Below are 26,599 nucleotides of genomic sequence, written 5' to 3' on the forward strand. Positions count from 1 at the left end.
ATTCCAAGCCATAGGAGGTGTTTAAGGGGCATTTTAACACCTTAAATGGTGTTTACGGTCCATGAAGGATGGTTTACAGTCCAAGCATGATCTTGGGCCGTAAACTCATGTTTACTCCCAAAATATTAAGATTTTGGTGTTCTAAGTCCATTCATGCAAGCCCCTAAGTCATAACTAAGTACTAGAAGTGATTTGGGAGGGTTTTGGGGCTTCAAAACCCCATTTAAATGTGTTTACGGTTTGGGGTTGTTCTTGGGCCGTAAACACATGTCTTTGGTACTTTTGGATGATTTTGACACGAATATGTATGCTAAACAAGCTAATCTATAAGCTAGGATGGATTACTTACCAATTTGGAGCTTGAAATGGGTGATTTTGGATCAAGATTTGGATTGTAGAGAGAGAGAGAGAGAGTAGTGAGAGAGAGTGAAAAAGCTTCAAATGAAGTCCACTCACCCTTATATAGGGTTTGAGTTTGAGGCCCGATGGAAATCTACCCGATACCGATGTTAAGCGAGGCTTATAGTCATACCCGATTAAGTTGTCGTAACTCGACGTGGTTGAAACTAAAAATTTTCCAAGTGAATATTGAGGGTGATTTCACGCGTTTCTAATGTGTTTGGACACTAATGAGGTCATAATGAAGTCTCAAGTTAATTAACTTAATCCAAAAGTTAACGGGAAAAATTGAAATACAAACGAGTTTTATTGACAGAAACAAGTTACAGTGACGGAAAATTTTCGGATTATCACAGTTTTTGATTTGATGCAGATTTTAAAGATTGATGGATATTAATGGTGAAGTTGCTTTGTCGATGATGCAGATTTCAACAAAATTAGGAATGTATGTTTACTTTTTTTAATTTACGGGAGCATTTGGTTTCGTTTCTTTTTCTTCTAGAAATTAAAGGAGGAGAGAGAGAGAGAGAGAGAGAGAGAGAGAGAGAGAGAGAGAGAGAGAGAGAGAGAGAGAGAGAGAGAGAGAAAGGGAGAGAGGGAGGGAGAGGGAGAGGGAGAGACCTTTTATATATTAAATAATTATATTTAATTTAAAAAGAGGGATAAAACATTATAAATAATCATTGTGGTAGTGAAATGATGAAAATGCCCTTTAGTTAAAGAACAAAACTTAACGGAGTTAGCAATGATAACCAATCATCAAAAGTTTTGAAAGAACATGGATCATCAATAAAATTTTAAACGTTGGGGACTAAATTTCAGATCTGAAGAAACCACAAGGACCATTTATGATATTTTTTTTTTCTAATAATAATAATAATAATAATAATAGTAATAGTAACAGAGACAGTGACAATCACAATAATAATAACAATGACAATGAAAACGACGATAATCACAATCACAATCACAATGATAATAATAATAATAATAATAATAATAATAATATTATGTTACACGATAATACATTATATATAATTATTTATAGGGCGTTTGGAATTGTTTTTTAAGTGACTTTTTGATTTTTGGCTTTTGCAAAAAGTCAAAAATTCTAAAAGATGTTTGATATTTGTAAAAGGCATTTTGAAATTAATGGCAAGAAGAAATTGATGGTTTTTTAAAAGATAAGAAATCATAATTTTTTGTGATTTTTGCCTTCAAAAGTAAAAAATATTAAGCAAACACTTTTCTTTGGACTTTTGTCTCCTTAAAAATTAAAAAAAAAAAATCTTTTATAAAAAGACTTTCCATCTTAAAAAACAATTTCAAACGCCCTTTTAAACTTTAAAACACAAATAACAGGTCAACCAAACAATTTCAAACGCCCTTTTAAACTTTAAAACACAAATAACAGGTCAACCAAGTGGCAATGTATATTGTTTGAGGAATAAAAGTTCACGGTTTCGAAGCCAATGGTACCCTTCCCCCACCATTTTTTTTTTTCAAAAATGAAGCATCGCTAACTTGGCTCTCCAAGTCGGCGACTACGTAAGCAAGCAGTTCCAATAGGTCTAAGGGTGACATGTTGAATCCGATTAAAGGTCAAATATGAACATGTTTTCCCAAATATTACCAATAAATGAATCTTAAAATCCAGTGGTAGAACCAAAAATTTTGATATGAGGGTACAAATATTATCAATATTCTATGTAGTTATCATATCCCTGACATTGAAAAATATGTTACAATCTTTTTACCTGGGATACGATAACATAGAAATGTTTACAAATAAATTTTTTTATATACATAAAACAATTTTTTGGGGATGCTGCAGTACCCCCAACGTCCCATGTAGCTCCATCATTGGTAAAATCGCTGCATGGACAAAACCGATAAAAATCACAAAACTTAAGGAGTTTTCTTTCAAAAGGCCTAAATTCATATTATATTTCAACGGATTAACAAGATCCTACTATTCAAAAGTCAAAACCCGATTAACCAGATTTTTACTTAACACATTTTGTTTTTTTTTGTTTTGTTTTTTTTTTTTTTTTTTTGAAAATACCGGAAAATCTTGAATAGTTTAACCCTATTCGAAAAGGTTAATACGATGGGATATATACAGTAAAGTGCCAATATTTTCATCGATTTGACAAGAAAGTCCTAAACTTTATTTTTTTAATAGTAAAGTCCAAATTACAGGCACTTTTTAACACTTTTACAATTTTTTCCTGGTTAGCCGGTAATTAGGACTTTTTTGTCAACAAAATAAAGTTTAAGGCTTTCTTGTCAAATTGTCAATCAGGACTTTACTGTTAAAAAAATAAAGTTTAAGAATTTTTTTATCAAATCGTTGAAAATATTGGAACTTTAGTGTATATATAATTTTTTTGGTTAGAAATTTAATGATATGATACTCTTTAAGCATAAGAGTTATTGAAACTTTACTAGATTAGTGAATGTTTCAATAACTCTTATGCTTAAAGAGTATCATATTATTAATTTCTAACCATAAAAATTATATATATACTCTAAAGTTCCGATATTTTCAACGATTTGATAAAAAAAGTCTTAAACTTTATTTTTTTGACAGTAAAATCCTAATTGATGATTTGACAAAAAAATCGTAAACTTTATTTTTCTGACAAAAAGATCATAATTACCGGCTAACCAGGAAAAAATGGTAAAAATGTTAAAAACTGTGGTTAATTTACACTTTATTATCAAAAAAATAAATTTTCGAATTTTTTTATCAAATCGATGAAAATATTCGAAGTTGACGGACTAGATCCCTAATAGGATTAATAGCCCTACTCATGCGACTATCATATTAAGTTGGTTTTAAAGAAATACAACAAACATTTCCCCTTGTTTTCCATATAGAAAGTCAATAATTCCTATGGGCACCAAGCTATTTGTATTGGACTAAACCAAACGAATTCAATGGTACCCCACAAGTAATTTCTTCGCGGATAGCCTTTCCTATCTTCACGTTATCAACACCATTAAAGCCGGTGGAAGCTCCAAACAATGGCGACAATGACCACAATGATCTCTTCACTCCCTTCAACCTCTGCATTCCAATTACCCACTTCCACTCCTTCGCCAACAACTCTCGCCTTAATCAACCCCACCTCCACTACCATATCTTATAATCGCAGAAAACCCAACAAGACCAAGAATCTGCTGATCCGAGCATCATCTCGTATGATCGAGAAGGAGACGGCGGAGACACACCGTCCCGACACTTTCCTCCGAGAATCCGATGGTGGTTCGTCAAATCAGGATGTGGGGACGAATTCAGTCAGGGCACGATTCGAGAAGATGATAAGGGAAGCGCAGGATAGCGTTTGCGCTGCCATTGAAGCGGCTGACGGAGGTGGGAAGTTTAAGGAGGATGTCTGGTCAAGGCCAGGAGGCGGCGGTGGGATCAGCAGGGTTTTACAAGACGGCGCCGTTTGGGAGAAGGCTGGAGTCAATGTGTCTGTAGTCTATGGTGTGATGCCCCCAGAAGCATATAGGGCTGCTAAACCTGCAAATAGTGCCGAAAATGGCAACTTTAAGCCTGAACCTGTTCCATTTTTCGCTGCTGGAATCAGCTCCGTAAGTCGATCTTCAAATTTTGATCTCAAACCCTAAATACATTCAAACTCACCTCAATTCTGACAAATGTTGGTTGTTTGGATGCTGGTTTTAGCTAATTATTGCCATATCAAGTTTCAATTATCAGTTTTGAGCCTTTAGGTAAGAATAATTAGGATTCTGATTAATACAGGCAACTATTGCTCCTGTATCAGCTCTAAGCACAAACAATTTCTTCTTCTTCTTCTTTTTTCTTTAATCTTTTGTAAATAATAAATGTGTTAAACATGATTTACTATATAATCACAAAGGGTATTCCTTGTCTTTTGGCAGGTTTTACACCCAAAGAACCCTTTTGCACCTACACTGCATTTCAATTATCGTTATTTTGAGACTGATGCTCCAAAAGGTAGGATCCTCCTTAAAATGTTTCTCTAGAACTAGAAATATTAAATCTATATACGAATCAATATGATTGTGAGGTTTTGTTTCTTTCTAGCTTAGTGGACTTAATCCAATAAGCTATCTATACAGATGTTTCTTTTTGACTTAAATACAGAAAGAAAGACTTAATAAAAAAAGCCAGGGAAACGAAACTTTCCCCATTAATTGATAACTTCTACAAAGTTTCCACATTTATTTATATCCTTCCATTTCCCTAAGTGTGCCTTCAATTCATTTTCTCAAATATTATATATGCATACAACACTTTATCAAATGAAGAATATTTTATTTGTAATTTTATACAGATGCTCCCGGAGCACCAAGACAGTGGTGGTTTGGTGGTGGTACTGATTTGACTCCTGCTTATATATTCGAGGAAGATGTCAGACACTTCCATTCGGTATTTTTTTTTTTTTTTCCATAATAGCATCATACTTACATTTTATTTACTGATAATAGCAATATATATATGTACCACATAATAGCAAGGTAATTATAATTCTTTACACATAATAGCAACATGCTTGCAATTCCATACACATAATGCAATGCCCTTCCTTTTGTTTATTGATAGGGTTATATACAGAAGAACACAACAAATTATATATCCATATGCAGAAAAACCCTTATATTATATTTATGTTCAGAATAACCCTTATATTATTATTCACACTTTTTTTCTTCTTCAAGGTACAAAAAGCTGCTTGTGACAAGTTTGACCCGAGTTTCTATCCACGGTTTAAGAAATGGTGTGATGACTATTTCTACATTAAGGTATACACTTTATGATTTTTTTTTGAGTAAATTACTGAAATCGTCCCTGTGGTTTGGTTAAAATTGCATATTTGGTCCCTAACTTTTATTTTGCACTCGGATCGTCCCTGTGGTTTGATTTTGTTGCATTTTTCGTCCCTATGGTTTGGTAAAAATTGCATGTTTGGTCCCTAACTTTATGTATGTAAGGGTCGAAAAACGCAACAAAATCAAACCACAGGGACGATCCGAGTGCAAAAGAAAAGTTAGGGACTAAACGTGCAATTTTAACCAAACCATAGGGACGATTTCAGTAATTTACTCTTTTTTTTCTTTGGATCTTGTTCTATGATTTTACGGATTTCATTGAATTTGGCTGGAATTGGAATTCAATTCTTCCATTGGAATTCACACAAAAAAAAAAAAAAAAAAACTCATTTTTTGTAAATATGCAGCACCGAGACGAGAGGCGAGGGCTTGGAGGCATATTTTTTGATGATCTTAACGACTATGATCAGGAAATGCTACTCTCCTTTGCTACAGGTAAAATCGTAACCTTTCTAGGGCTATTTTCGACTTTTTGTTAACAAGGAGGGCGTTTATGTCTTTTTTCACACGCAATTTGATTACAGAATGTGCAAACTCGGTGGTGGATGCGTACATTCCAATTATAGAAAGGAGAAAGGATTTGCCATTCACAGATCAAAACAAGGCATGGCAACAACTCCGAAGGGGACGATATGTAGAATTCAACTTGGTATGAAACTCTATTATTATTCCTTTTGTTATTATTGTTAAAAACACTTGATCAATGTCTATAATCATAAAGATAATAGTATTACTTTAAAAAAAAATATATTAATTTAGTGGCTAAATTATTCACATACTGAAGGTGTATGATCGAGGAACAACATTTGGTCTCAAAACCGGAGGTCGAATTGAAAGCATTCTTGTCTCTCTTCCACTAACAGCCCGGTGGGAATATGACCATGTAAGTTTTTTTTTTTTTTTTTTTTTTTTGGTACTTTTTTTTTCGTTAATCTTTTTTATTGTTTTTAAATAATTTGAAAACGGAAGGCTTATAATGTTGGGATGATTTTCTATGCATAGAAACCAGAAGAGGGGAGCGAAGAATGGAAACTTTTGGATGCTTGTATTAACCCTAAGGAGTGGATTTGAAGATTTGATGATGTTTTTATTACATGTAATATTCATGTTATGTTATCTTTAGGATTTCCTTTTTTGCATCGAGTTTTGTTAATTGTAGAGATGATGTTATTTGAGATGGTAGTTGAGTGAGTAGATTGTAAACAGGATCATGAAAGGTTAAAGGAGTTGTAAGTTGTTTTATATACGTATATTCTTTTTGTTATGTTCTTATTATAAGATAAAAAAAAGGGAATAATAGCAATATATAACTTGAACTCGTAAAATGCTTGAAAATTTGATGTTAGATTGTCGTTATTGATAAAGAAATGTTGATACATTTTTATTATGTCCAACGAATGGTGAGTAAATTGATATTATGTGTAAAAAATGTAATTATCTTGCTATTTTTAATAAAAAGAAAAGGAATAGGAACATTTGCTCTTGTTGCCAATATACGTATTGTACTTTATTTTTTTTTCATCCGTAATAAAAATCTACTTAAATGTATTGATGTAAACTTTTACTTCTCAAATTTACCATGGTAAAACTTAGAGGTAAAACTTAGAATTATCATCCTCCTCCACATGTCGTTTACTTTTTTGTCTTTAATTTGATATCAGTGATGCTTCTTTTGTCTATCTCAACCAGGTTATTGATTATGTTCAATCTTTTAACCATATCATCATATGAGGTTGCACCACAATCATTCTGTAAATTGGTTTCATCATTTATTTTCAAAATTTCTGTCTAACCTTTCGAAATATTAAGAAAAATATTTTGACCATATACGTGAATTGGACACATGCATGATATCATTTTCCACCGATTCTATACCAACTTCAAGAAATTAATCAAACCATAGTCAAAAGATCCATTCATAAGCACCAATATGCAATGAATATAATGTAATTATGTAAGCACCACTACTGATTCGACCAAACACTTTTTAATCACTTGAAACAAAAAACTCTGAGTTTTGCTCATTTTTATTCACAATTTATTAACACAAATATAGCTCAGATAAATTAAACTTGTTGCAGAAATAAAATCCCTAAATACTAAAGAACAATTTTGACAAAAAAAATATCATACCTTTTGTTATGACAGAAATACATATATGTAACAAACGAAATTGAAAATATATGTAAATACAAGAATCAATTCATAAGAAAAACATACTTGAACACTAATTATCACAAATTATAAAATCGAAATTGTAAAGATTGAGGCCAGCGAACTGCAATATCCTAAGAAAGGAATTTGCCTGGTAGGGATCTATCTAGATGATACAACAATCTATTCAAGATTGGATCTTGATCCTGTCAAAATTCTCCATGCTTCCTTGATTTTCCAAAAAAAAAAAAGAGAAAGCGAGTGGCATTTTTGTGTATTATGATCAACCCTTCATCTGTCAATTGATCACATTTATATAGGCTGTCAGATAGCAATTAAAACTGCTAACCGTCATAATTGTTCAAAACCGAAATTAACTGTCAATTCAATTAATTAACAATTAACAAATTTTATCATTAAAAAATCAATTTTAAAATTTGTTAATAAAATATAAAGTAATTAGTCTACGGAGCCCAAGAGTCTCAAGGCCCAAGACCATATCTTTAACCAGACAAAAATACAAAGATGGTCCCTGCGATATACATTTTTTTTAGGGTTTAGTCCAAACATCGATTTTTTTTTTTAGATTTGTGGTCATTTTGGCCAAGTTTCAATGCGTATTTGGTCCCTTGGCAAACTGAAATGACTGTAATGCCCCTCATGTATTTATTTTTCATTTTTCTTTCATTTTTTCTCTCTCTCTCTCTCTCTATATATATATATATATATATATATATATATATATATATATATATATATATATATATATATATATATATATAAAATAAAGAGAGGCCCCCCCCCCCTCTCTCTCTCTCTCTCTCTCTCTCTCTCTCTCTCTTTCTCCACCCATGTTCATCATCATCCTCGGTTACCTATCACTATGAATCAAAGGGTGAGTTAACCCTTTCTCCTTATTCTATTGAAACCTGTAATCGATTGGAACCATTTTAAACATAACCAAAATTGAGATTGGATCGAGAACCCATTCAGAGAAAACCATCCTTCGTTTGAGACACATTTATTCATTTATTCAATCTCATCGAAGAAACATAAGTCAACCAACACAAACCTAAAAATATTTTCGTCTGTTGACCATCGATAGTGAAGCAACAATCACAATCGAAAATGACTCTGTTCAACTATCTTTCAACAAACTGTAACTTCCCAAAAATAAGACCCAAAATTTTTCATTTTTAAATTAATAAAACACTAAACCATATCATTCTCATTAAACTAAGGTAATCAAACTTGATCAATACATCATCATTATCAGAGTAAATCACAAAATGTGGAATCGAATGGTGTGTGCCCAACAATCATCCCAGGTTCTTCCCTTTGGAACCAAAAGTACCTAAAATATAAACTAAAAACTGTAAGCATAAAGCTTATTGAGTTCCCCAAAATACCACATACCATACATACATAAATAAACACATAATGTGTAACACCCCGTTTACTAAATAATTAAATAGACAAATTAATGAATACATAGTAGCCCTAAAATCAATAATAATTTAGCAAGGTGTTGGTTTCGAGGAGTTAAATGTCATAATTTTAGAAGTCAGGGGTTAAAATGGAAAAGTCCCGGATTGGTTTTGTAAATATTTATGAAGGTAAGGACTTCTTGGTAAATTATTGGGACTTAATTTGAAGAGATTTTGGAGGTTAAGGGGCTGAAAGATAATATATGGACTTAAGTTGAAAGTATTTTGTAAAGGAGGGGCTATTTGGTTACGTTCATACTCAATTTGAAAGAAAAGGGTAAGGAGGGACCAAATGTAGGATTATGGAATGAAGTTTATAGGGTCAGGGTATTTAACCTGTTACCCTCGTCCAACACTAACCCTAAACACTACATCGACCGCCACCCATACTACTCTCATCCTCAGCCGCCGCTTGCATCACCAAGAGTTGATCGTCACCTTTTTCCACCCGCTACCTCACTGTTGAGGCCAGTGGCGGATCCAGAGATGATTGTAAGGGGGGTGCATAGTGTAAAACTACTATTATTATGGGGGCCATTAACTGAAAATCAATAATAATCATAACTTTTCTATATAAAATTTAGTTAAAAAGCATGGTAAGTGGGGTGTATGCAACCCAGTAAAACCCCCTGTATCCGCTATTGGTTGAGGCTGCAAACCACTGGACTAGCACTGGAACATCCAGCGCTGTGTTGCTCCAAGCTGCCAACGAACCTGTGAACCGCAAGGTGATCGACAAACCACTGCTGATGGCGAAATCATCCATTGATGCTGCTTTGCCGCTGACGAAGGCAATATATGTGAGTTGACATTATGCTTGTTGGGGCAGAAGAGGCTGAAAGAAGAACCACGACGTCGCTGCCGTTGTTCCCCCCATCGGGGACTATACGCCTTCCTCATCTTCGTTCTTGTTGCCGAGACGCTATCCACTACCAACGTAAGCGCCACTATTGCCGACATCTTAGGCCATTGTCGTCGCCATGCGCCACCAGGTGGGTGGTTGGGTTCATCAATCGAGAATGTGTGTGTGTGATGGTTTGTTGGTCGGTAACTGAGAAGATAACCACCATGGCCGCTAGCTATGGTGGTTGCCGCTTTCTGCCGCCACCAGCCACTAAGAGAGGTGGTTGTGTGTGCGTGAAATTGTGTTATGTGCATGTCTATTTCAGTTGAAGTGGTGTTTGGATGTTACTTGGCCGTATTCCACGAGAAAAGCCACCACCACCACCACCACGGTATGTGGTGTTTGGTATGTGTGTATCTCATTGTGTGTTTATTTTGGGGATGTTTTGTTGTATAATTGTAATAAGTGACCAGAGTAATCAAGGAAATTATAACCACCACCACCACGAAGTGGTGGTCGCCGCCGTTGACCATCACTACCCGAGGTGGTAATAGGGGGTGCCCGGCTTAATTAATAGTTATTTAACCTAATAACTTAACAAATGGACTAATTGGAATGTGATTGGGTTGGAAACCCTAATTTTGGATTTGTTGGTTTGGACTTATCGGGACCCGCGTTTTGGGTCATTGGAATTGAATAATGAATTATGTCGGACCACACCGTATGAGTTACCTAGTAGAATGATGGACTTAATGGATTAAGTCCTTAATGGTTTAAGTGTTTCTAATTAACCCTCATCACCATTTTATGTGAAAAACCTAATTTTGTTTGGGCCTTGAGTTGGGCCTTTCTGTTGGGCTTTTGTGGTTGAGTTATTGATGGGCCATCTAAGAACAAGTACATAGACTAAAATATTTCGATGGGCTTTAGGGTAAGGCCCATGTGAGGGGTTTGGGCCTAATTTGGAAAATTGGGCCATAGATAGGTCATATGTTGGGCCTTGATTTATTATTTGGCTTTTGGGCCTCCAGAGTTTGAGTTTAGGCCTTGGCTTTGGAACAAGCTAGGTTAGGGGTAAAATGGTCTTTTTATCCTAAGTATGGACTTATGTTTATGCATTGAAACCAAAATGGATAACTGGGTTCTATTTTGATGTTGATAGTTCGGGTGTCTGTCAGTCAACAGCCAGAGATTTATTTAACGGACTTCAGCAGTGTGAGGTGAGTCTCTTCACTGTTTGTATGGGTCGAAGGCACCAATGCCGACCCATTTGGTTTATGTCTAGTAGGAAGACCTGGGGGTTATCCCTAGACATTATGTATAAAGGACCGGGAGGCGGCTCCTGACACACTATATGCTATTATGTATGATAAGAAGACCCGGGGGTTAGCCTTGGACATTATGTATGAAAGATCAAGAGGCGGCTCCTGACACATTGTATGCTATTATGTATGGTAGGAAGGCCCGAGGGTTAGCCCTAGGAATTATGTATGAAAGATCAGGAGGCAGCTCTTGGTACATTGTATGCGATTATATATGGTAGGAGGACCTGGGGGTTATCCCTAGGCATTATGTACGAAAGACCAGGAGGTGGCTCATGGCACATAATATGCTAAGTAGCCAAGTAGAGTAGTTTGTATGCTAGTTGTCTTTGTGATTACTTGCATGAAAGACCCGGAGGTGGCTCTTGGCACTTGTCTATAAGACCCAGGGGGTAGCCCCTGGATTGGCAAGAAGGACTACGTGGAGGCCCGTGGCATAACGGAAAGACTATGTGCGACACATAGCATCTTATATGATTACGATTGATATGTATGGCTCACGGTTATGTATGGCATGTATGGATCAATCGATATGTATGGTATGTGGTATTTGGGGAACTCACTAAGCTTCGTGCTTACGGTTTACAATTTTGGTTTCAGGTACTTCTTCTTCAAAAGGAAAGGAGTCGACATGATCATAGCGCATCACACTATGTTTTCCATACATGAGATCTTTGGGATTACACTCTGATATTGTTTTATGATAACATGTTTTAATTATTGACACTTTGGTTTTGTCATCGGATGTTATTATGGATGTTTTTATACTATTGGTTTTATAATAACTTAATTATAATTGAAATTTTTTGTCTTAAATTTTGGGATATTACAAGTTGTTATCAGAGCTTTGGTTTGAGGGATTCAGACACACCTTCGGGGGTGTCTGGACTCAAATTGAGGGAAAGATTTTTACAAGAAAAATAATATTTCTAAAATTAAAAATTAAGGATTTTAATAAAGAACAAGGAGTATGATTGGTGCAATCGGTCAATCTCAAGTAAGTTTCCCCCAAGATACCCATACATGTTATGTTATGATATTAATTGTGAATATGTGAATTGCATGCTAGATTAGGGCTAAGGATCTAGGAAGGATGTCTTATATGCCTATTGTATGTGCTTGTAGACTTTTATGATAGTACCGATCAGTCAGTGATAGGATGGCATGTTTAGGTTATGCCTGATTGTATGAGCTTTAGAATTGCATGCTAGTATAGATTCCTGATGAGAGGATAGAATGGATTGATTGGAGTTTGTTGGTATGTTTGACCATTATCTGAATACTGCTTGCTTTGTGCTTTGTGGTCTCTTATCAATGTGAGTTATCTACTAAGTGAATATGCTAAGTCACATGTGGCATAGGCTGGATAATCTCAGAGTGATGGACTTGACCCTATTGCGCAACTCTCATTTAAATCGAACCATTATAGGGATGAGTCTTTACTTGAAGGATTATCTGATCCCTATTACATGTGGCTATATTCATGAGGTAGGTAGTTGACATTATTGGGAATCCTTCAGCAGTTGAGGAATGGGTGGGTTCGAGAACCTAGGAAAGCCTAGGATATGCTTCAGTGGGTTAGTGGTGAGGTTTAATGAGACTTGGGTGCATCAGTTTGAGGAAGTGACTTCGAGGATTTGGGAGGATTGCTGAGGAAAGTATGGATAGGTTTGGAAGGTAGTATTAGGATCGTACTACTAAAAGCACATGACCCATACTCGAATTGGTGAGAGTCTTGGAGAATCTGAGAAGCTTCGGGGAGGAGAATCCTTGAGTATGTTTTGATCATTGGTTTTGTGGGGTTTTTTTTTCCAGTTTGGAGATGAGCACTCAGGGAGGCAGTTCTGGTTCAAGATTAGGTCCCAGATCAGGTGGTGAGCCATTCGGGGGAAGGACTGTCAAGATTTTGAGTTTGCGTTGGACTAAGGAGATGGAAGGTTTTTCCGCACTAGTCTCCCCATAGGAGCCAAGGTTTGGTTCGCCTTGGATCTCCTGTATCGGGCGGCAAGGAGCTATTGGGAATTAGTTGTGCAATCTATTGTGCTTTTTGAGTTGAAGAGTATGTCTTGGGAGGAGTTTGTGACCCGGTTTGGGGCAGAGGATGTTCTTGCTGTTGCAGTTTAGCCATTGGCAAGTGAGCTAGTGAGTATGACAGGGTGTTAGTGATGGGTTTTAGACATAAGAACTTTCCTATGTGCGCATGCAAAACCCTAATGCTTGGATCTAGGCTTTCTAATTAAACATGCTTTGAATCCAAGACTTCTAATGCCTAATTGGGTTAAATAACAACATTGAAATAGATCTAGAACCATACCTTTGAATTCCTTGTTGATCTTGTTGTCTTGGAGCTTCTAGAGTCACAAATGTCACTCCTCTAATGGCTTACAAACACCAATAGCAAGGAAGATGATTTAGGAGAGAGGAGAGGGGAGGAAATCGGCCAGAGTTCTCTTACTTTTTTGATGAGATTTCGATTTCCCTTACCCATAGGGTCTATTTATACTTGCAGACTCCTTAAGGGTTACAGTCTAAACCCTAATTGGATAATCTTCTCTTAAGGCTATCCAAATCCATTCCTAGATAACATCATGGACGATTTTGAGCTATCCTTTAGCTCCTAGAATTTGTCCAATCCATATCTGTATGGATTTACAGTCTCAAGTTTAACTATCAAACAATTGACAGTTTATACCCTCTTATTTAATAAATCTCTTTAAGTCACCAAATTAATTCCAATTAATCTATGACTTATATTAATCAAATAACTATATATTATTCCTTATAATATTTACTCTCTCTTAACAAATCATCCATCAAGTTGCTATGGTGAAGGAAACCCAAAAGGACCATGCACAACCAGGTCAAATACTTGCCTAATATAGTTGCAGCCTTAGACACTATTCCAACCGTTAGACCCTGAAGGATATGACTTCCAGATTTTGAGGATGTGAGATCGATTTGGAGCACCTTGGGAAGAGAGGGTCATGCCATGTGTGTATGGTAGAGGGTCCCAGGAAGAGACCCAAGACTTTTGATGACCGGGTGAAAGGCCATCATGGTCGGAGTCAGTGAAACACCTGTAGGAAAGTGCATAAGGGAATGTCATTCTAGGGGTTTAGGCTGCTACAAGTGTAGCGGGGTTGGTCATGTCAGCAAAGATTGTTCTCAGGAGGCAAACCCATTATGTTTCCACTGTATTAGGTGGGCCACAAGAAGGTCGATTGTCCGAGGAGGAGGACAAGAGTCCCATCAAATAGGAGTCATGCTCTGTAGTGTCAGATAGGAGAAGTTAGGACTCCAACAGGCGGTGTTGCGGGTATGTATCTTTGCCTTCTTTCACTTTTATCTGCACATTGTTGTGGGAATTTTGCCGTGGTTTGGAATACTCTAGCAGGTTGAGTAAGTGTATCCCTGGTTTATTTCTTTGCTCCTGTTGATGTATATCTTCAAATATTGTCATATGCCATTTGCATAACGTGAACTACTAGTGGTTAGTGTAAGGTCGTTTCCCTTTTGTTGGTTTAGGGTGTTCAGTGTTCTCCCGGTTCTTAGTATAGATCGGCCAGGGGAATTATGGGAATGTTTGAGGTCAGTGTCACCAGGATGACTATTCAACATCTTCAGGACTTGGTGGTCAGTAGTTGATCTTGGAGTGACTGTTGGAAGCAACAAGGGAAGTGGTTTGTTGTTGAGGTGTTGGTTGGAGCATCTATCGTTGAACTTCTAGATTTGAGTGCGGTATCATTTCAAGCATCAGGGGTTTTCGGTTACGTTGGGACTCAAGAAGTGTCATTTGGTCTTTAGAAGTTGTGTGGACTTTTGGGGTTCTACTAGTGATAGAGCACTAGCATTGGTAAGCGTTGGTTACCATTAGATCGATTGTTAGAAAGCAAAAGGGGATTGGGAATCCTTCAGTTCTGATGTGTTGTGAAGAGAATCTAAGTGGGGGAGAATCGATCAAGTACTCAAGAGAAGAAGTAGGAATGAATCTAGAATGAGTTCGCATCCCCGTCAGGGAGGAAAGCGGTCGAGTGGCCGTCTAGGTTGAAGATTGTGTGACATCCCAAAATCGAGACCTAATTTTTTTTTTAATTATATTAATTATAAAAATAGTTTACGAAAAACATCGTTCTATCATTTCAAAACATCAAGTCACAAATTACAAGTCTCGACAACCATAACATGAAATAGTAAAATGTCAGAGTACAATCCCAGGGTTCTCATAGCGGAAATCATGTGTGTGCGATGCGCTGCTACCCTGCTGGCTACTTCCCCTTATCTGAAGAGGCACCTGAAACCAAAACTAAAAACTGTAAGCACGAAGCCTAGTGAGTTCCCCTAACATACCACATACCATACAATCATACATACTACCGGATAATTCTGGGGTACCCGACCTACCGATGTCAAGCCATTTTGGGGTGCTGACCTACCCGTGTCAGGTCGTTTTGGGGTGCCTGTATACCCTCCGGTCTATCTCACCCGGTCACGGGGACTATTTCACCCCTACCACTATCATATAATACCATATCATAATCATGCTGTCAGACATATCTGGGGTGTCCGACCTACCCTTCGGTCCTAACGACCGAATCATGAGGCTATTCCCCTCCTACTACCACTAACACTTATAGCATATCATACTGGCATATAGAGCACATCAGGTAGTATAAAACCAAACAATTATCACAAAGACAATCATGTCAACTATAATAAACCACTAGTGGGCCGACCTTGGTGCCTTAGACCCACTTCTACTAGAAGGTAACTCACCTCGACATGTGTAGTGTTTGCACTGTCCTCGGTGTGAAAATCGACTCTTCCTGACTCCTCAATTGCTACAAAACATCCTTTCTACATTACCAATTCATACAAATAACCCTTACGAGGGTCACTAAATTCCAAGTCAAAGTCAAAACCCTGGTCAAAGTGAACATATGGTTGACAAGACTCGCCGAGTTGGTCTACCAACTTGTCGAGTCCCCACATCCACAAAATGCCACAATCCCGTCCCTACTCGTCGATTCTAGCCAGAGCTTGACGAGTTCATCTTTAACAATATATCAAACTATCTTCAATTGACTCGTCGAGTTCATCCTTGAACTCATCGAGTTCATCCTCATCCATATAAAGGTGTTCAATCTATAACTTGTCGAGTTCATCCTTGAACTCGTCGAGTTCGTCTTCATGTGGCTGGGAAATTGCCTTCAACTCGCCGAGTTCCTCTTTGAACTCGTCGAGTCCTTCGATCTTCAAGTCCACAACAAACCCCTAACATGCTGAGTGTTTCTTCCACTCAACCAAAGACCATTTCTAGAAGACACTGGGGGGAAATGTGACCTGACTCATCGAGTCACCCAAGTGACTTGCCCAGTCCCTCTTTGTCCAAAACTATTCAGTTGATTATAATGGGTCTTAATGAATCAAAACCATAGATCTAACCTTTTAAGGTCCATTTTATACGTAAAGTTCCAATCTTGACGTTCATGCGTGTGCTTTTTGGCACCAAAAAGCAATAAAAAGAGGTATATAAGAAGCATGGGTCTCCCATGGCCATAAAGTTGGCACCTTTATGCCGTGGGAATGCTCAATGGTTCCATATCTGAAGTGTAACTCCAAAAACACTCACAAAATCTGATTATATTCACAAACTCATAAAAAGGTAGAAAATAGCCCCAAAACAAGATCTAAGAGATAGATAGTCAAGGTTAAAGCTTTGTACCTTGAATGAACTGAGAATGAAGCAAAACCTCTATATATACTAGCTTCCACTTAAACTCCCAAGCTCTTTTTTTCTCTTCCAACTTCAAATGCACACAAAAGTCACCAAAAAGCTCAAGAACACTCAAAAGAGGCTTAGGGTTCGTGTTAGGGCTTTCTCTGGGTTAGGAGGAACAATGGAGGTTGGGTTGGGGCGTTATAAGTTATTTAAATAGGGTGCAAACCCCAAATATTAGGGTTTCATCCAGATAGTCCTACTCGTCGAGTCGGTCTCCCGACTCGTCGAGTAGGTCACTTATTCTACCGATCCAAAGTTGGGTCTACACGTTGAGTTGGGCCTCTAACTTGCCGAGTCCCAGAGCAAAACATGAAATTACTAGGATTTAAATACGTACCAGGAACCGTGTGTTACAAATCTCCCCCACTTATTTTAGACTTCGTCCTTGAAATCTGCTGATGAATCTGGAAAAAGCTCGGGGTAATGTTCCCTCATCTCGTCCTCTGGATCCCAAGTCCATTCCGATCCCTTGTGGTGCTGCCATTGCACCTTCACCAACATCATCCTCTTGTTCCTCAAATCCCTCGACTTCGAGTCGAGGATAGCTACTGGTCGCTCGATGTAGTTCAGGCTGTCATCCACTTGAATATCCTGTAAAGGCACCACTGTCGAATCGTCTACCAGACACTTTCGCATCTGGGAAACGTGAAAAGTGCTGTTAATATGACTGAGTTCGGCCGACAAATCCAACCTATACACCACATTGCCCACCCGGGCTACAACACTGAAAGGTCCAATATACCTGGGGCCCAAACTTGCCCCGCTTCCTAAACCGAATGACGCCTTTCCAGGGCGACACCTTCAGGAGTACCATATCCTCGACATGGAATTCCACGTCCAAACGACGCTTGTCGTCATAACTTTTCTGCCAAAATTTAAGCATTCTGAAGCCTACTCCGCACTTGCTGGATCCTCTCTGTAGTCTTGAGTACCATTTCGGTACTCCCCATGACCCTTTGGCTAACCTCACCCCAACATATCGGGGTCCTGCACTTCCTACCATATAGCATCTCGAAAGGAGGACGGTGGATACTCGCGTGATAGCTGTTATTATAGGAAAACTCTGCAAAAGGAAGGCAAGTATCCTAACTACCTCCAAAGTCTAAAACACATGCCTGCAGCATATCCTGGTCTGGATGGTTCACTCACTCTGACCATCCGTTTGCGGGTGAAAAGCGGTGCTAAAGTGCAGACGAGTACCCAGCTTGTCGTGAAACTTCTTCCAGAATTTAGAAGTGAACCGAACATCTCTGTAGGAAATCACCGAAACTGGCACCCCGTGCCGAGCCACTACCTCTCTGATATAGATGTTGGCCAAATTTTTGGCCGAAATGCTATCCTAAATCGGAATTAAATGGGCTCTCTTGGTCAACCGATCCACGATGAACCATATTGAATCCCCTCCCCACACGGTCCTGGGAAGCTTCGTGATGAAATCCATACTGATATCTTCCCATTTCCACAATCAAATATCCAACAGCTGGGTCTTACCGTGAGGCCTCTGGTGCTCAGCCTTAACCTTCCTGCAGGTCAGGCATCTCTCAACGAACCAAGCTACATCCCTCTTTATGTAGGGATACCAATAATCAAGACAAAGATCCATGTACATCTTCGTCACCTTAGGATGGATTGAAAACCAGGATTTATGCGCCTCCTCCATAAATACCTGGTGCACACCTCCATGATATAGGACCCACACCCTGCAGTGTACAGTTAACAATCCACAACTATCATAATCGAAGGAGGAAATTTGACCCACAGTACGCTTACTCTTATGATGTTCCTCTTTCATGACCTCCTCCTGGGAATCTTGAATCCGCTCCAACAGTAGAGTCACCAAGGTCATTCTCATGCAAATATCTCTGATCAGTGCTGCCTTGCGGCTAAGTGCATCAACCACAACATTGGCCTTCCCCGGGTGAGAGAGGATCTCACAATCGTAATCTTTCACCACATCAAGCCATCAACATTATCTCATGTTCAGATTTGGCTGATCCATATGGTACCTCAAACTCTTATGGTCTGTGTAAATGGTAAAACGGACCCCATAAAGGTAATGACACCAAATCTTGAGGGAGAAAATTGTTGGATAAGGTGTCTAAGTCAATAAGTTTTTTTGGTATTTACTTGACCTAGTTTGGCATGGTCCATTTGGATTGCATGGGATCATGCATTTGGATAGACTAAAATGAAAGAAATAACACTTAAGGTTTATTAATATATTATAAGTTCGAATATATTAATAATATTATTTAATTAGTATTGATCAAGAATTAATTTGGAATTAATTAAGTGATCAAAAAGAGACTAATTAAATATATGGGTTGATTGTGTTAATCATCTATACTTATATAGTGGGCTAATGCTTCATGGATTATCAAGTTTGGCTAAACCCATAAGATGCTCCATGGTGTAACATCCATAAAATTCAAACCAAATTTAAACTTTTTCATTCATAAATAAAAACCACATAACATTGTTCACAAAAATGTTTTCAAATCATTTTCCATCAGAGTGTCCCAAAAATCATAACATAGGATGAGGGGCGATACGCTCACGCGTTCGCCTTTCCACGATTTCCTGAAGTACCTAAAACAGTAAACTGAAAACTGTAAGCCCGAGGGCTTAGTGAGCTACCCCAAAAATACCAACACCACACTGACAATACCATAACAGTAATAATCAATCAACATGCATTTTGGGCCATTGGCCGCACTGGACCGCCCTACCGGGCCTACAGTTTGTCTAGATCTATCCCCAGCCTTCGGTATGACTGGTCCGCCATGTGGGCCTACAGTCTCCTCGGACCGCTCATAGGGTATGATGGTCTTTAGCAAGAAGCATGACCGCCTCAACCCAACCAACAAGCAAATAACCATGTGCGCATAACAATCATATACTGGAATATTCAAACATCATACATACCTATCTCACTGATCACAATCATGAATTCTCCTATAATTAGAGTACCGACCTAGCAGGTCACTATTACACCAACCCCTACGGATCATAAAAGCATAACATACTATCTACCTCGATTCCGAACTAACAATTCATGACCACATGCAACATACCATAACAATAAAAATAAAAGGAACGACCTTGGTGTCGTAGACCTTATCGATATAGCGAGGATAACTCACCTTGCAGATGTCGACTCGGAAGGTAAAGTCCAACTCTTCGATCACTCGACACCGACCCCACCACCTAAACGATAGTTCAATATACATATAAGTCTTTAACCTTGTAAGGTACTCCATAACCTAATATTGAACCCTTGGTCAAGGTCAAAGTCCTCAGTCAAGGTCAACAGTCCATGTTGACCTCAACTCACCGAGTACACCTAGCTACACGCCGAGTCCCTTGAAGCGCAATCCAAATCGCCGAGTCATTGAGGTGACTCGTCGAGTTCCTTCGAATCCCGATCAGACATTAAGGCCACCCATCGAGTTCCCTCCTTGTGACTCGACGGATATACTTGCGAACATTATTCTTGGTTAAAACTCATCTGACTCGTCGAGTTGTTCTTCAACTCGTCGAGTCTCACGACAATCTTCATCGGACTCGCAGAGTTGTTCAACCAATTCGTCGAGTTCAATTTCCATCTTCATGCAACTCGCCGAGTTGACCCTGCGACTCGTCGAGTCCATTCAGTCCTCTTTCCATACAGATCCATTTTGAGCCATGTAGCGGCTCCAAATCACAGATCGAAGCTTCTAGGGCATGCTTATCACGTAAAGTTGCAAACTTTACATGCATGCATGGCTTTAAAGGCTCAAAATGGAAAATCTAAACTATTGATGGGTTTTTATGAGCAAAGGGGACCTCAATCACGACTACAGCTACAACTTTATGCTTTTAGAATCCAAAGAGAGTCCAGATCTGAAGTTACAACTTCAGATCTAGCCTATAGCTCATCATACCAACTTGATATTCCATGAAAACCCTAAAACTCACCCAACACAGGAGATCTATAAGGAGAATGATGCTTTGAGTACCTTTTGAAGTTGATATCTGAGATGAGTGTTGATTCCCATACACCAATTGCTTCAATCTCCTTCTCCTCTAAGTCTTCTCCCTCCAAGAACTCTCTTTCAAGCTTCAAACACACACACAAGGAATACACACACGAATAAGGATCTCAAGGGTTCTTTGGAACGGCAAGGAGGTCCAAGGGAGGCTAAGGTCCCTTTAAATAGGGGTGCAAACCCCGGGAATTAGGGTTTCACTTTCCAGCTCCTACTCGCCGAGTAGGTCACTTAACCCGCGATCCTTCTCACAGCTACTCGATGAGTAGGTAAACCAACTCGTCGAGTAGGGCATAATCCAAAAACTTATATTAACAATACCTGAGAATTCGGGTGTTACAACTCTCCCCCACTTGAACTAGACTTCGCCTTCGAAGTCTGCTGGAATAAATAATGCCGGGTAATGCTCGCGCATCTCCGCCTCCGGCTCCCATGTCCATTCGGATCCCTTCCGATGTTCCCATTGTACCTTTACCAAAGGTATTTCCTTGCTCCGCAGAATTTTCTTCTTCCTTTCCAAAATCGCCACAGGCCTTTCTACATAGTTCAGGCGCTCATCGAACTGAATATCATCCAACGATACCATTGCCTCCTAGTCCATAATGCATTTTTGCAATTGTGAAACATGAAATGTGTTGTGGATCCGGATAAGCTTCTCCGGAAGTTCTAGCCTATAAGCCACCCTACCAACCCTGGCGATAATCATGAACGACCCGATGTAACGGGGACCCAATTTTCCCCTCTTCCTAAAGCGGATCACACCCTTCCAGGGTGAGACCTTTAGAAGAACCATGTTACTCGCCTGAAATTCCAGCTCAGATCGGCATCAGTCGGCATAACTTTTTGCCGACTCTGAGCGGTCTGCAGTCGCTGTCTAATCTGCTATATCATTTCAGTAGTTTGCAGAACTACCTCTGTCCAACCCATCACTCTGTGCCCAACCTTGCCCCAACAGACTGGGATCCTACACTTCGGCCCATACAACAGCTCGAAAGGCGGGGCGCCAATACTGGAATGATAGCTGTTGTTGTAGGCGAACTCTGCAAGCGGTAGGTGGGAATCCCAACTCCCACCGAAATCAATAACGCACACCCTCAACATATCCTCGAGGGTCTGAATGGTCTGCTCACTCTGCCAATCAGTCTTCGGATGGAACGCTGTACTAAAATGCAGTCGTGTACCCATTTCCTCATGGAACTTTTGCCAAAAACGAGAAGTAAACCTTACATCTCAATCGGAAACTATAGAAACTGGAACCCCGTGGCGAGAGACAATCTCCCTGACGTACATGTCGGCCAACTTCTCTGCCGATGAACTCTCCCGTATGGCTAGGAAATGGGCACTCTTGGTCAATCGATCCACGATGACCCATATAGCATCGAACCCCCTTGCTGTCTTCTGCAACTTCGTGATGAAATCCATTGCGATCCTTTCCCACTTCCACATGGGAATCTCCAGAGGCTGTAGCTTACCATGCGGCCTCGGATGCTCGGCCTTGACCATCCTACAGGTCAAGCACCTCTCAACAAACCAAGCGATATCTCGCTTCATACCAGGCCACCAATAACTTGAACTCAAATCACGTACATCTTGGTGGCTCCCAGGTGAATCGAAAAATGAGACTTATGAGCCTCCTCCATCACTATCTACCGGACCACTCCAGACATCGGAACCCAAACCCGACCATAAGGGGTCAACAATCCGCGACTATCCTGAACAAACCAGGCGCTTTCGTCCTTAATCCTCTCCAACTTCCAGTTCTTTGGCCTCATGCCCTCAATCTGGGCATCTATGATCAAACCCATCAGTGGGGAATCCACTGCTATCCTCATACAACTGGCTGGGGTCGAGAACCTAGCTAACTTGCAGCTCAGAGCATCCGCAACCACATTCGCTTTACCAGGGTGGTAAAGGATCTCGCAATCATAGTCCTTGACCACATCCAGCCACCTGCGCTGCCTCATGTTTAGGTTCGGTTGATCCGTGATGTGTCTCAAACTCTTGTGATCAGTGTATATAGTACAACGGACCCTATATAGATAGTGCCTCAAAATCTTGAGAGCCAAAACCACCGCTCCCAACTCAAGATCATGAGTAGGGTATCTCGTCTCATGCAGATTCAGCTACCGCGACGCGTAGGCTACCAGTCGTCCCCTCTGCATGAGAACTGCCCCAAAGCATGTGATGGATGCATCACAAAATACCACAAAATCCTCGACTCCATTGGGGAGTGTTAACACCGACGCCTCGCATAAACACTGCCAGAGGGTTTCAAATGCCCTCTGCTGCTCAGGCCCCCACCTGAAATCCACCCCTTTCCTCGTTAAACGAGTGAGGGGTACGAAAATCTTGGAGAAATCACAAATGAATCTACGATAATACCCTGCTAAACCCAAGAAACTCCTGATGTCTGAGGGAGATTTCGGAGTCTCCCACTGCATTACCGCCTCCACCTTGGCCGGATCGACCAAAATCCCCTCCTGGTTCACGAGATGTCCGAGGAACTGGGCATCTCGTAACCAAAAGTTGCATTTTGAGAACTTGGCATACAACTGTTCTCACCTCAGAACCCCTAGCAGATCCCTAAGATGCTTCTCATGCTGCTCTCGAGTCTTGGAATACACCAAGATATTATCTATGAACACAGTGACCGAGCGATCGAGCATCGGTCTGCAGACTCAGTTCATTAGATCCATGAACACCAATGGCGCGTTGGTGAACCCAAACGGCATCACCACAAACTCGTAATGAACATAACGAGTCTGAAACTCGGTCTTTTCCACGTCCTCCTCCCTCACCCTGACCTGGTGATTTCCTGATCTCAAATCAATCTTGGAAAACCAAGACGCACCCTGTAGCTGATCAAAAAGATCATCTATCCTCGGGAGTGGATAACGGTCGTTCACTGTTAACTTGTTCGGTTCCCTATAGTCAAAGCACATCCTGTGCGAACCGTCCTTCTTCCTGACGAAAAGGATCGGTGCTCCCTAAGGTGAACTACTCGGACGAATAAACTGCTTGCCCAGCAGCTCCTACAACTGAGATGACAGCTCCTGCATCTCAAGCGGTTCCAGTCAGTACGATACCTTGGCGATAGGGGTCGCACCTGGAACTAAGTCGATCATGAACTCAGCCTGCCTCTCCGGAGGCACTCCGGGTAACATCTCCAGAAACACATCAACAAATTCCCTCACCACCGGGACCTTAGAAACTGAGAGCTGCTCTCTAACCCGCGTATCTACCACATACGTCAAATAACCGGCACACCCATCCTGAATATACTATCGAGCCCTGGCTGCTAAACAAAACCCTGATCCCAACCTGGTGCCCTCACCATACACTACAAGTTCTCCCCCACTTGGGGTTCGAACCACCACCCGCTGTTCCTCACAGTCGATCATGGTGCCAAAACGGCTAAGCCAATCCACCCTATAAACACACATACATCTCCCATGGAAATAGGAACCAAATCTATCAAGAATGACACCCCAAAAATCACTAACTCGCATCCCCGGTAGACCGAAGAAGCATAAACCCCATGCTCGTTAGCGATCGAAAATCACAACGGATACTCAAGATCATCTATCGGCACACTGAAACCTCTAGAAAAGGACTGAGATACAAACGACCGACTCGCCCCCGAGTCAAATAATACTAGAGCGAGCAACGAATTTACTAAAAATGTACCTAATCACACGTACAATCAATAATCATAGCATAATACAATAACTGAGACAGAGAATAGAAACGTACCAGCAACCACATCTGGTTCTGACTTGGCCTCCTCTGCCGTGAGCTGGAAGGCGTGACACTGAGCCTTTGGAGGCTCCACCTTGACTGGCCTCCCTTCTCCAATCCTCATAGCAGCTGATGCGGAACCCTGCGCCAACTTAGCGGCGAGTTGCAGAGAGTTGGCCTTCACATGACCAACCTGATGACAATGGTAACAAATCCTCATATCTGCGGGAAGGGCGGACTGATGGTAGTCCCTGGCATAGTGCCCCTCCTTGCCACATTTCTAGCACCCACCTCCTGCTCTACAAACTCTCGAATGAACCCTGCCAAACTTTCTACAAGTGCGGCTCTACTGACCCCCAAACTGTGTATCAGTGGTCTTAGACCGCTTAGGCGCTGACTGAGACTGTGCTGGTGCCTGATGCTTCTCCTTCAGCTGCATCTCTATCTCCAACTCACGCCGCCTCGTGGCTTCCTGAAGGTCCAGGAGGGTATCACATCGCTGTGTAGACACGAACTGCCGAATATCAATCTTGAGCATACTCAGATAACGAGTCATCTGAGACTACTCTGAAGCGAACTCCGGGCAAAACATAGCCCTCTCCTTGAACATACGGGTAATCTCTATCACAAACTCCCCATCCTGTCTTAAGGTCAGAAACTCCTGTGCAAGCCGCTCCCGCTCAACGCGTGGAACGTAGTGGGTGTGGAACATATCTATGAACTGCTCCCAAGTAATAGCAGCCCGCTGATCATCAGTATATGACCCAGTCGTCAGTCTCCACCAGTCCTTTTCCCCAAGCCTCAGCAAGTTCAGGGCACACCTAACCTTTTAGTCAGTAGGACATGAGCACATGAAGAAACAACCCTCCACGTCCGATAACCACCTCATAGCCCTAATCGCATCCTGTGTACCATCAAACGTTGGGGGCTTCGTATTATCAAAGTCCCGATACTGGAAAGCCCTGCCGGCTCCTCCACCAACCCCTGCCGTGGTTACACCCGAAGTGGCTGCCGCGACAGCTATCTTTGATAGAGCTGCATATCGCTCATCAAAATACTTAATCATCATGGTCTTAATCGACCCAAACATCTCTGGAAGCTATGCTCGGAACGCAACAACAATCTCGTCGTGCATGATCTCCCGGATCCTGACATCCAACTCCTCTGTCCCTATCTGAACGACGGGCTCGGGTGCTACCGGCACCTCCAACCCTCCATCTCTCGACCTCGATCCTGATCCTGATCTGGATCCTGAAGCAACACGTCTCGTCACCACCATACTGAAATATATATACAAGTCATCAGATAAATAACATAATGTCAGGAGACTAAAACCCAATAACCCTAGGGGTTGTGACCTCCTTGCTACGCGTATGGGTCCTGTGCTTTCAGTAGTATGGGCCCATACTACCTTCCATACCTACCCATATTTGCCTTAAGTATCATTACAACACCCTAACAATATCATCAACATAGGAAATGCGTTCCACCCTTATTCTAGGGGAATAACAAATACCTCGCATTTAGACTCACCACTTAACACGACTCTCACATTCATGAAACTTCCATCATCCCCTGCAACGCTAATGCACGCTAGCTACACATAATGCTGGACCCAATAGACTTTCGAATATCCGATTCTTCCCGAAGGCCGAATTAACATTCTCAGCCTATAAGTTCTTTATTACGCACAACCGTTGTAACATCCGTAATCCCAGGTATATTATTTAATATTTATTTTTTTGAATTATGTGAAGGAACTCGGTGAGTTGATGCGTAGACTCGCCGAGTAGGGTCATGATTATTCATCTGGGTTCGCATTGGACTCGGCGATTCCACGCTGTTTGATGAAACCCTAATCCTCCAGGGTTGGAGCATATTTAAGGGTACTCTTAGCCTCCCATTGCGGCTACCAGTCCCTTGAGAGCACCCTTAGTGATCTATATCGTTTGGAAGGAAGG

The 26,599-nt window shown here is 40.4% G+C and overlaps 1 protein-coding gene across 1 annotated transcript; it reads left to right on the top strand.

Annotated features, from left to right (window-relative positions):
• The first annotated feature begins 3,305 nt into the window (after positions 1–3,305).
• LOC145037486 (oxygen-dependent coproporphyrinogen-III oxidase, chloroplastic-like) lies at positions 3,306–6,550 on the top strand. The gene is made up of 8 exons (XM_078986161.1): positions 3,306–4,002; positions 4,315–4,390; positions 4,731–4,825; positions 5,116–5,199; positions 5,634–5,721; positions 5,811–5,935; positions 6,071–6,169; positions 6,289–6,550. Exons 1-8 carry the CDS (start codon positions 3,430–3,432, stop codon positions 6,355–6,357), a joined length of 1,209 nt encoding a protein of 402 aa, XP_078842287.1. The 5' UTR covers positions 3,306–3,429; the 3' UTR covers positions 6,358–6,550.
• Positions 6,551–26,599: the final 20,049 nt, after the last annotated feature.

Source organism: Lactuca saligna, chromosome 3 (assembly GCF_052625555.1).
Source record: "Lactuca saligna cultivar CGN05327 chromosome 3, ASM5262555v1, whole genome shotgun sequence".
Classification (NCBI taxonomy): Eukaryota; Viridiplantae; Streptophyta; class Magnoliopsida; order Asterales; family Asteraceae; genus Lactuca; species Lactuca saligna.

What these genes read in the sequence shown, in the direction of transcription:
- LOC145037486 (XM_078986161.1), top strand. Translation starts at nt 3,430, where the DNA reads ATGGCGACAATGACCACAATGATCTCTTCACTCCCTTCAACCTCTGCA. An exon ending in TGAGACTGATGCTCCAAAAG is followed by an intron (nt 4,391 to 4,730) that starts GTAGGATCCTCC and finishes AATTTTATACAG; the next exon opens with ATGCTCCCGGAGCACCAAGA. An exon ending in ATGACTATTTCTACATTAAG is followed by an intron (nt 5,200 to 5,633) that starts GTATACACTTTA and finishes GTAAATATGCAG; the next exon opens with CACCGAGACGAGAGGCGAGG.